Here is an 11933-nt window from a genome sequence, read left to right as displayed (position 1 = left end):
AGCGTCGGTTAGCCCAATCCGTTGACTTGTCTAGAGAGCGGTTACCGAGAAAACAGAACATGACGAATACTGGACAAAGGGAGCTCACAGACGTGCACGCTGTTCATATTTCTGAGAAGACGAACACGCTATGCTCACAGTGGAAATAAATAAAGCATGCCAGCATCCTTACCACAAGCAGCATCTTTGTTTGCCCAGCCGGGTCTTTCTGCTTTCTGGGCTCAGAGACCTCGCCAAGTTATCCGCGGTGGTCTTGTGTATGTAGTGAGGGCCGCAGCGAATAACACTCGTTGTTGTGTGAGGAGAAACCAGATTCGAATGCTCGAACTAACTGTTTTTTTTTTCTTTTTTTTGACCTGTTGTGTAGATTGTGGTGAAGTGACTTTTAAGCGTACTTTTGAATAAACCGGTCTTCACTTAACTCTATATCTGCTCTGAAACAAGCGAGCTATATACATTGCAACTTAAGCATCTCCCAGCTGCTCTGTGGCAGAGTTCTCGACTCTTTTGCTCAATTTAAATAGAGATACGGCATTTTTTTAAGTAAATTCATATGGTAACTAATTGGTTTGCCTGACTTTTATTCCTGTAGTGTTGTATAAAAGTGGGCCCACCAACAAAGTGATTTTTCCGCCGCATCGAGAAAGCGAGACAAAGGCGATTTACTGTTCTAGTTTTCATTTAAGCGTGCTTGCTACGTGTAGATCTCGAAAACTTTGCTCTCTTAGCGCTTTACGGTAACTTCAGTCCTTGAATTCCTGGAGGCGTTGCTTGAAAGCCTAGATATTATGAGAGTGATAACATAGTATATACCGCCGTGGAAACAGAAGCTGCGCAGTAAGCGCACCTGGGAATACACAGGCGGGTTCCGGTAAAAACGTCCCCGGAAAAAACGTCACCGGAGTATATGTCCCCGATAAAAATGGTGCCAGCAGCAGCATCCCCGGATAAAAAGTTCCCATTTGCGAAGTAAGAAGAAATGTCCCCAAACTATTACAGCCAAACGTACTGCAAAGTGCAGCTTTCCCCATGTCTGGTTCCCTTCTCATCAGAGGGGAATTAAGTTTTTTTTTTACACTTTTTATTTTACGTCTTAATTCGTAGATTCAGCTTCAACCTCATTTGTATTTTGGAATCCCTTCGTTTTTCCGGCGTTCTGAAGTTTCGTGTAATATAAGGTGTAGACTGAGTTTCCCAGTGGCAAGGCGCAATGACGTATGCCGTAGAGCTTCTACCCGTCGGCTTGAAAGTTACAAAACGTGGAACTGATAACGTGCGCTCGTAACAACAACAAAAAAATGTTGGTAACGTAAGAATTGCTGCCGAGGGCAAGTGCGTCTCTAGAACGTTCGGAACATCAAGGACATCACTGGTCGAAGCGTTGGATTGAGTAATTTTTCTTGGCAGGATCTGTGCTCCATGACAGCGGTCTGATCTGGTACTCCAACAGCGGCTGCGTTAACATCGACCTTGCTTTTGCTTCGGTAGAGGGCGAAAGGGACTGGGGAACATGTATTCATCATCATCATCATCAGCCTGACTATACCCACTGCAGGGCGAAGGCCTCTCCCATATTTCTCCACTTAACCCGGTATTACTGACTGGATGTCACGTTGTGCTTGATTGTGTCATCCTATGCTTTCTCGCCAAGCCTTCTCCAGTCCCTGTAAACATACCAGGTACTCAGTCAGAGGACCCAGGTCCGAAAAAATGGTTTCATCTCTTCTCAAAAAAAAAAAAAAAAAAAAAAATATATATATATATATATATATATATATATATATATATATATATATATATATATATATACAATAAAATGTACAATTTCAGCCAAAGTGAGTTCCTCAAAGATTTGCTCATAGAGTTACTTTCTGCCCTGGGGACATTTCTTTCCTAGGGACCACTCCCTGGGGGACCTTTTCTTCCGGGGAAGTTTTTTTCCGGGGCTGTACCTTCCAAGGACCATTTTTCGGCGCAGTTTTTACTTACACCCTACAGCAGGCACATGAGACCATTCACTTGCTATAATTAATCATATGCCTTTAATAGAACGACAAGGAAGGACTTAAATACACTGTATGGTCTTCAGACTCTATTATTATTATTATTATTATTATTATTATTATTATTATTATTATTATTATTATTATTATTATTATTATTATTATTATTATTATTATTATTATTATTATTATTATTATTATTATTATTACTATTATTATTATTATTATTATTATTATTACTTTATTATTATTAAATTTTCAGTGCCTGCCACGTATAAAAAGAACAGGTTTATGTCATATTTGTTTTTTCTAGGACATAGTGAATACCTGGAGCCATTTTGCATATAATAATCTCATCCGTGCACCTGGATAATTCATCTATTTATTTGCAGAAGAACCATTTGTGGCACTACAACAGGAGTGTGGTGAGGCTTTAGATAACAAAAACAAAAAGATGAAATGAAGGCCCTCAAGAAACAAAACCATTAAAAAAAAAGGAATAAAGAAAAACAACTAGCTGCAATGAATAAAAACCGAAACTGCTGTGCATAGTTGATGTAGACCTTTATATATCATTATTGTGCTTGAAGAAACATTATTTTCAGTTGACGACAGTTTTACGTCTCGAGCTTAACTTTTACTCAACCATCGAGCCTACGCTGTGCAGCTTTGAAAGACTGTGGAAAATAATTGTTCCTTTTTTCCCGCAGTGGTGGGGTTATATTGCCGCAAACGTGTATGACCTCCGCTTGCGCTCAGAATACTTCTAGGGGATACAGCCGGTGTCGAAGTGCGGGGAATTAACGGCCTGCTTACGATGAATACATTTTGGTCAATACCTGATGCCGATATTTAGTAATAGGTTCTAAAACACCCTTAGATGGCATAAGCATTGCTTCGGTATTTGGCCGTGACACAGAAAAGTTTCCTTCTAACCACTGAACAAAGTGTGCATTAACCATCCGCCCTTTACGCGTGTTAATCAGTGTGACCTAAGAAGAGAATATAATCAATGCAGCTCAAGGGCAGCTACCGGCCTTTCAAATTATAATGAATACGAGCGAAATAAACGATCAGCATCGCGTCATTAAGGATAGTTGTCCTTTAACTCTGGTTAAACCGATAAATTTGCGAAAGCGTGTAGCATGCAAGATGAAAGGTGAACCCAAAGATCAAAGGTCATTTCTAACATGACGGGCAATGTTTAACCATGTGACACTTTTTGGGCAGGAGGTCTACTACGGATGACTTGGGTATGGGTGGACTTCTACTATGCTACCGCAATGGACATCCTCAAGGCCACTTGTCCCATAAGGATCATGACCGCATTTGATCGTATGAAGTTGTGCTTCACAATATAATACACAGTCAATCTCGTCGTCTTCCGCAAGTTTAAGCATTATATGAATTGTAAGAAAAGCGTATACGACAGCACATTCCACTGATGCGCTACCGTAAGGACCCGACTAGCCGTGCTATCTTTACCTCAAAATGCGTGATAATAGTTAAGAAGCCAGAAGGGTGCTCCGTAATGTTTTGGCCGCGCCTGCACGGGAACTAGGCCAATAACGCTGTGGCACCATGTTCTTAAAAGCGGAGCTTGAGGGTAGCCCAGATATTTTGTGTACTTTTCTAAACACTCACATTACCGCACTGCAAGGGAAACTGAATCTCTCAGTTTCCACACACACACACACACACACACACACACACACACACACACACACACACACACACACACACACACACACACACACACACACACACACACACACACACACACACACACACACACACACACACACACACACACACACACACACACACACACACACACACACACACACACACACACACACACACACACACACACACACACACACACACACACACACACACACACACACACACACACACACACACACACACACACACACACACACACACACACACACACACACACACACACACACACACACACACACACACACACACACACACACACACACACACACACACACACACACACACACACACACACACACACACACACACACACACACACACACACACACACACACACACACACACACACACACACACACACACACACACACACACACACACACACACACACACACACACACACACACACACACACACACACACACACACACACACACACACACACACACACACACACACACACACACACACACACACACACACACACACACACACACACACACACACACACACACACACACACACACACACACACACACACACACACACACACACACACACACGCACACACACACACGCACACACACACACACACACACACACACACACACACACACACAAATTCAAGCTCCGATTCACGCGCCTCTCGTGAGTATTGTTTATTCGACTAGCATAACGAGAAACGGGCGATAACGACAGTAACAAAGACAGCAACAAAAGTATATGTTGAGACAACGACGGAGATTGTTCGATGAGGGAAACAACCTGTGCCATGGCTGGACAAGGACTACGGCACTAGCACTGGAGCTGCTCCTCGTTGAGGTGGGTGATGTAGTTGTCAGCTACGTTTCCGGGTGTGGCGCACAAGAAGTAGTGCCAACGAGTTGGGTAGTCCAGGATGTAGGCCAGTTTGCAGTCACAGTGCACCGGATTGACTGCGCGCAAGAACAAACGTCAACGTTCGGCAGTCAAGTGACTATAAGAGCAGGTAATTTCCCAGCAGTACGAATATGATACTAAATCTTGGGTCGATGACAATCAGTGCTAATAGGGTGTATAACGCGTAGTTAGTGAAATGTTACAGTGAATGGCATACGGCGAAGCTTTTCTTTTACGTTTGCGAACAAAATAAAATACACTGATAGACTTAAGCACATACTAGGACCCAAACGCTTCTCAGACTGCATAGGTGCAGCCTGCGTAGTGTTTTAAGTGTTAGTGTCACACGAGGAACCACGATGCGGACTTATTAGGTACTGCAGAGACAATTAAGAAAATTGAGAGGGAAGTGCGTGGGACATGCGTATCGGCACGAGGAAGGGGCAAGAGCAGTACGTGACAGTTACAACATCGACGCCAGGAGCGCAAGGGGGTAGCGTGACAATCTCCGCCTAATGTATTTATTATTTCAATGTTTCCTTACCTTGTGTTTAAATTCACATGACATGTGTTTTTTATATATGCCTGACTACTGTGGTGCTGCCAAAGTGGGGGCCCGTGGCTTTGTCAGGCTGTCAAACGGCAGCTTTTACCCCGGGCTCCCGCCATCATTGTACCAGGATGGCAAATAAATTGAATTGAAAATTGAATTAATTACAAGCCAATAAATGCAAATCTAGGATATGTCAGCGTGTCGACGTGTGTGTATAAGTTAACTTTCCAAGTAGCACGCCGAATCCAGGTGGCAGCGGTTAATTACAGACGGGAACGTATACGACTATTTAGGCAAGAACAGAAAACGAGAGAAAGGGAAAGAAATTAGGACAAGCGTGGGACAAATCTTTACTGAAGAAGTTACACGTGAAACAACTCGTAATTATAGGGACAAGGAGGCTTGATTATTTCGTCCAATACAGAAAGGATCGTGCTGCAAACGAGACAATCATTCAACAGACCCTCTTGACGAGAAGACATTTATAACAACGTGACAGGCTTGTCTTGGGCAACAAGAGGGCTGTCAAGGGCTTAAAAACAGCGGCACGGTACCTAAGCGCTGCTGTACGTGACGCTAAGAGGGCGCAGGAGTATATCGGATCAGTGGACACTGGGAGAGAGAGTGAAGCGTCCCAGCACTATTTCAATATACTGCGTGCTTCTTCGCGGCCACGTAAATGCGACATCTTATACATTTACCTCTCGGCAACTTGACAGTCTCGACGACCATAGGGGCAAGACTAATGCCAAGGGTGCCGATGTGGAGGAGGGGATACCGGGAAGACCGCTGTAACCTGAACTGGCACTTCTGCTTTCGCCAGCCATTCCCATAAAAATGACGCCGAGTAGCGATGTCATCTGAACCTCGGGGCCCGAACAGTTGGTGAATACATTTATCTCAGCGTGCTCTATATACTACGCTGTTCGTGACGATTCTAACCAGAAACTGAGTTCAGTAGAGGCATTGGTGTAAAGCTATTTTTCCCCTCGAAGAAGCAGTGAAGGGAATAATAATGTTTTAAACACCGTTCGCCAGTAGAGAAGAAAGTTTTCAAATACGATGAAGCACACTCAGGTTAACAATACCAAACAGAGAAAAAGAAACAAGGCTAACTCAAGCGCGCTCAGTATTTAACCGTTTTTCTGGAGCCTTTCTCAAATACGGTTACGGAAGGCACTTAAGACTACTTGCGGGCTGTAAAGGCCAAAACATTAAATATTTTTAACCCGCTAAATAATTCACGCTGATACCTTTAAGCAACTTTAGACTTAGTCCAGTACAATCCACCATTAATCCCCAGCAATACAAATTAATCCATTCTCCACCCCAATCCAGCACAATCCGCCCTTAATTCATCATGATTTAACCTGTTCCAACCTATTGAATGGACGGTTCGAATTTTATTTCAGCCTTATAATAAGCGTCTCCACATAAGCACATACTGGTCAAAAAATAAAGCGAGGTATAGCAAGCTGGAAAGGCCCTGAGTGTTGTCCTCTTCCTTGTTCTTCTGCACTGTGTAGCGCCGTTTGAGCTCAGCACTGTTCATTCGGAATTGAAATGGAAAGATGCATTATTTACATACATTTGAAGAAATAGTGAGGAAAAATACAAATCTTTAATAAGTGGTGTACCGCGTTTCTGTAATAAAGAGAACACCTTGTAGTTGATAACCTAATCTTTTACACTATTCTCTATAATGTAAAAGATACGTTATCGGCTACAAGGTGCACTTTATACCTAGAACACACACCAAGTGTACTTAGACACAGATGACGCCATCATTAGCCTATTCCGCAAGCAAAATGGAGTTCACCTTCTACCAGGTAACCCTGGCAGGTAGCAGCTGGCTAATATTTAGTTCAATTGAAATTGTTGATTTTCTTGATCATGATAGGTGGCTGTCTGCAGGTAATTTTATGGCGCTCTTTTGGTGGGATTCCTGCTGTTTCTCACAATGTGAATTCTAATGTTCTCGCAATAATTACATGAACCTGCCCTCAATGACCCTTACAGAGTTCCGAGGCAAAGCTTCGCGGTTAGTCTGGCGCGGCATAATGTCCAATCGGGTCCGCCGTAATAAACGAGGGGTAGTACATAGTCCGTAAATGGCGATGGCTTACTTACACATGAGATCTACAAAGACGGACTTGTCCTTCAACGGAGCCAGGTCCTCTTCGGACACAGTGGTGATCAGGTTCCTCTCAACGCTGACGTAGCTGAGCGCCGGGAGGCCATCGCCCAAGCCGGCAGGGAAAGAGGTAAGCTTGTTTGTTCTGCAAACAGGGGGGTCGAACAGGCGAGAGTGCGAATGCGTTCCCAGAACAATAGCGGCGTGGTTTCCCGCCGTTGCGGGCTTCCGAAAATGCAATCGAGCAATGTCAATTTCTTTTTAAAACCGGTAGTCGTAAATAAAGCTAGGTGTTTGTTCTTCTTGAGAAATATTCCTCAAGGCGGAAGTCAGGCGTTACAGACAAGAGCCGCACCTGGCTGGCTTCTTATTGCGCGAACGCGCGCTGATAATGCCTTTATTTTCTTAAGGTGATAATCTCCTTTCAACCAAAGCCTACTAAAATAACCATCTTTCCAAGGTAAGGCTGAGTTTTCGAACATTGCGTATTTATCTTCCTTCTTGAAGCGCACAGAGATAGACCTGCGTGCTAGCAGGTCTGTCTCTCACACGGGTAAATATATTTATCTGGCATCATCTAGCTAATAAAATCGCACAAACAATTTTCAGATCACTATCGGCTCTTAACTACGATAGTAAAATAGCTGTAGACGCTTCGATTCTAGATGGAGGTTATACGCATTGTTTTAGAAGACTAATTTGCCTGTATAAGACATACGATGCATTTCATGGTTCAGGTAAGGGACCCCTGCCCTACATCTCTTTCGTTCCACTTGAAGAATGCATCGTGACCTAAAGTTCCCTGCTTGACACAAAAGATGTATTAACGTCAAGTTGAATGGATGCATAATTGATGTTTTCTAGTTTGTACGATAGTGAGCCCAGGTACTTCGATAACGCTTTATTGAGTGCGCTAAAAAGTAAAGCAACTTGTGTGCACTTTGTTCGGCATTATCATGCTCGGGACACATAATGAACCATCATTTATTATTTTATATTCACCTGCCGAAGAAACAGCGCGAGCTTTGTGATGGAGCGTCAAATTTCAGTGTCAAAATATAACAAGTGGAGATAACAAATGCAGCTAGCAAGATTCATGTGCTCAGAAAACTTTAACGCTAGTCTCGTCAGCTGTGTATAACTTTTAAAGCTTACCCTTGCACATGTCTAAGTATTAAGCATTGAAAATGTTACTGATCACATAAATTTCTGTGAATACAGGAAGCTCGGGAGGACGTTGGCCTCAGTGCCAACAATGATGCTCCATGGCTAGGCTTTTCAAGCGTCAATCTGCTACCAGCTGAGTGTTGTATTGAAGATCAGAAATCGCTTTGTCATGTTCATAAATACATAATATGCAAAGAGAATACAGTGCTGCTGGCAACTGTAATCATCCAGGTATATACAAAGCGAACATGATCATGTTAAAAGTACAAAAAAAAAAGAGTCGCTTACGTGAGGTCTAGCGTAGTGAAGTGAGGAGCTGGGTTGGGCAACCAGGATCTGGTGAAATTGTACAAATCAGTCTGCCGCAGAATGAGGTGCTGTAGATGATCCATGTAAGCAAGCCAGTCGTCGTCGATCTTCTGAACCGTAGCGTCAGCTACGTACAGAGTCTTGAGGTTCCTCGGAAGATTATTAAAGTCGCTACTGAGGTGCATGTCCTTGTAGTGTACGAGCTTCAGTTCCTCAAGCTGTCCCAGGTGGCCTAGGATGGACCATGAAAATGGCAGGGTCCCCATGCTGAACATAAGCCGATGAAGAGACTCTTCGAGACCGTAGAACGGATTATCTTCTTCCTCGGTAGGCTCGAAATTTTCCACTACGACGCGGCTGAACTCCAGGATCGAAACGTTGAGGTCCTTGAACGCGCCGCCAGGGATCCTAGGGACCTGGCAGTCCCATAACCTGAACCACGTTGGCTTGTCGGAGTGGTTGTCATGGATTATCTGGCGGAAGTCTTCGAGAGAATGGAAGTTACGACAGATGATGTGACGGTAGCAAACGCCGTCGTATGCCTTACAAGTTGGCAAAGAAGAAGAAGGAACGGCAGAGGAACGGCATAAAGCCGCAAGGCCGACAAGCAGGGCCCATGATAGAAAGCAAAAAGACATCTCTCCACTAAAATGTCATCCACTGGTGCCAATCGCCCTTTCTAGGAAGCCTTCTTATATCATGCCTCACGATATGTTGAAATCTTGACCATGACCTTGCAATAGTGGCGTGTTCTTTGCAGCGCAGCTTATTTTATTTCTGCTTAGCCTTTTGTACCACATAGAGACAGCTGTGGTAAGTCTATTGCGAAAAAAGTTCTCTGCTGAGAAGAAAAGTGGCAGACCCCTACGGAGCGCAGACGCATACAACTGAATCGAGCAATGCACATGAACAGGGCACCCGGCGTTGATAGCAGCGCTAGTTTTCACAACGTCCAGCCGTCTCGTCTTTATCCGCAAAGAGAGATAAGGAAACCGAGCCTCGGCATCCTGTTCCGGGCCTCCGTGGCATTTGCTGCCAGCCAAGCATTGGCGTCTGCGCTGATTGGAATCATGCTAAAAACGTTTGCAGTATTCTTTTACGCCCATGCGCTAGCCTCGAGCGAGTGGCGAAGTAGCGAAGCGCGATGCGCCGTGCAAGGAAGTTTCCTTCTTTCTATCAGAAAGCGAGATGGTCACATTTCGCTCAGAGCAAGACAGAATGAGATACGGATAACGTGAAGGGAGCAGCGCCGTGACTTCCATGCAATTCAGTCCGCAATGAAGTCGACAGAGCAACTATTACGCTTGCCAAGTTACCGAGGAGCTTTAAATGTACAAAAAAAAAAAAAACGTGGGAAAAATTGTGATTCCCGAAGGACGGTCAAGGGCGAGCGAAATCATGCGGTAGAGCGCACGGCGAAGCACTCGCTACTGCTTTATCCGCTAGCCGTAGTTGCCATACGAAGATGTCTTTGTTGTTGTTGATGTTGCTATTTCCTCAAGTGAGGTGACTTTGGTTTCAGCAAACTGCATAGTATGATACTGTCGTCGACCATCGAAAGTGTGGCCTAATTTAACGTGAGACGCACTAACAGCAATTGTTTGTAAGGGTTCAAGGCAGGCTATGTGTTAGCGTTTTAGTCGAGCTCTGGAAAGTAGTTGTCATCTGGTCACCAGCATTGCCCATGTAGAAAGTGGGGCTAGAGCCACCAAAGTGTACACACAGATTGCGTGAAACAAGGCACTATTTTCGCTAAAAGCTAGAGAGCTGTTTATTTCTTATCTCTTTTTCCACTTATCTTATAGCACCTCAAGTTGTCGTCAATAAAGGCCCTTGCGGCGCTGCCCGTCGGTTCAAAAAAAAAAAAAAGAAATAAAAAGTATATGAATTTCGGTTCCTTTTGTTTATTTATTTATTTATTTATTTATTTATTTATTTATTTATTTATTTATTTATTTATTTATTTATTTATTTATTTGTAATTTACTTATTTGTATTTTTATGTATTTGTAATCTAGGAGTTAGAAAGCAGTGAGTCAAAATCAGAAACTTTGTTTGCCTGCGTAGCCATCATAAGCCATCACTAATCTCGGTTTATTTTTGCTACATACTGCATCAGAAATGGAGACACAGATACACTTCCAAATTCAAAGGACAATATTTTCAGGACGCGAAAGACGTCTAACATGCAGCTCTTGTGTTTTCACCTTTTTTGTACAACACGCATGGCACCAAGCATACACGCAATTGTTAATTACGGGAGAAAGCACGAGTGATTAAAAAATAAAGTTGGCTAATTTTTGGGTCGGAAGATTTAGGCTCTCTTGCGTGGCAGTGTGACTTTATGTAATAAGCGCCAACTTCATATCGAATTTAAACTGACTCATCTTACGGCACTACTTAACAGCACAGATACCTTTCTGTAAGACCAGGTAATTGGCACCCCCGATAACCTGCCGATGCAATTTTAGGTCGTCAGCACGCGTGCCCCCTTAGTGAGAACCTTAGTGAGTTTTTATTGCGGTGAGAGCAGCACATTTCACTAGATAGCCATTATCAAAAGTACAACTAAAATATGAGTATATTATTTCTTACTAAATACCAGTCGTGCATGGTCGCTTTTCATTGGTAGTGAGTTAGTTGGCCGTGGGGAAGCAAAAGCGGTCACGCTTTTGTTGCCAGGCTTCTGATATCTTCAATCAAAGGGACTAGAGGGCGTGACGGCGGAGTCACGCTAGAGTCGAAAGAAACAACACTCAGAGTAGAACAGTGGGAAGTGTCTTTTTCTCAGTTTTTCCTACCGTTCCATTCTTGTTTACTATAAAAAAATTCACTCATGTAAATGTCTTCTGTGTTTTCATTTTTTTAAAGTAGCCAATTGTTAACAAGCTATGAGATTTTAAGCATATTTTAAACCTGTTTTACAAAGCCAGTGATTTCTACCCTGCAGTTGACGCATGATAGCCTTCGTTGCTTATGCACCATAAAACACAACACAACACGGGAACAACACGATGGCGGACGGTACAGCTGGCTGCCATATGCGAAGCTGCACACTTAAAAAAAAAAAAAAGACGTTGTCGACATAGTTGTCACGTTCAACTTCATCGAAATTGTGACTGTTCCAATCCGTGGAGGGGGG

The 11933-nt window shown here is 43.4% G+C and overlaps 1 protein-coding gene across 1 annotated transcript; it reads right to left on the bottom strand.

The window, feature by feature from the left end:
- Positions 1-4383: 4383 nt before the first annotated feature.
- LOC146185363 (uncharacterized) lies at positions 4384-9701 on the bottom strand. Its single transcript, XM_084605515.1, has 3 exons — positions 8771-9701; positions 7312-7460; positions 4384-4684 (listed from the first exon to the last, which is right to left on the bottom strand). The coding sequence occupies exons 1-3, from the start codon at positions 9427-9429 to the stop codon at positions 4545-4547; spliced, it is 948 nt and encodes a 315-aa protein (XP_084461641.1). The 5' UTR covers positions 9430-9701; the 3' UTR covers positions 4384-4544.
- Positions 9702-11933: the final 2232 nt, after the last annotated feature.

Source organism: Amblyomma maculatum, chromosome 6, assembly GCF_055883805.1.
Source record: "Amblyomma maculatum isolate TAMU_Amacu chromosome 6, ASM5588380v1, whole genome shotgun sequence".
Taxonomy (NCBI): domain Eukaryota; kingdom Metazoa; phylum Arthropoda; class Arachnida; order Ixodida; family Ixodidae; genus Amblyomma; species Amblyomma maculatum.
Note: the sequence above shows the minus strand (reverse complement) of the source record. Positions and strands in the feature narration are given on the sequence as shown.

Bases quoted from the DNA above. Each gene is read 5' to 3' on its own strand.
- LOC146185363 (XM_084605515.1), bottom strand. From the start codon at position 9,429: ATGTCTTTTTGCTTTCTATCATGGGCCCTGCTTGTCGGCCTTGCGGCT. The intron at 7,461-8,770 runs GTAAGCGACTCT...CCCTGTTTGCAG, and splicing joins TTCACTACGCTAGACCTCAC to AACAAACAAGCTTACCTCTT. The intron at 4,685-7,311 runs GTAAGTAAGCCA...TCTTGCGCGCAG, and splicing joins CGTCTTTGTAGATCTCATGT to TCAATCCGGTGCACTGTGAC.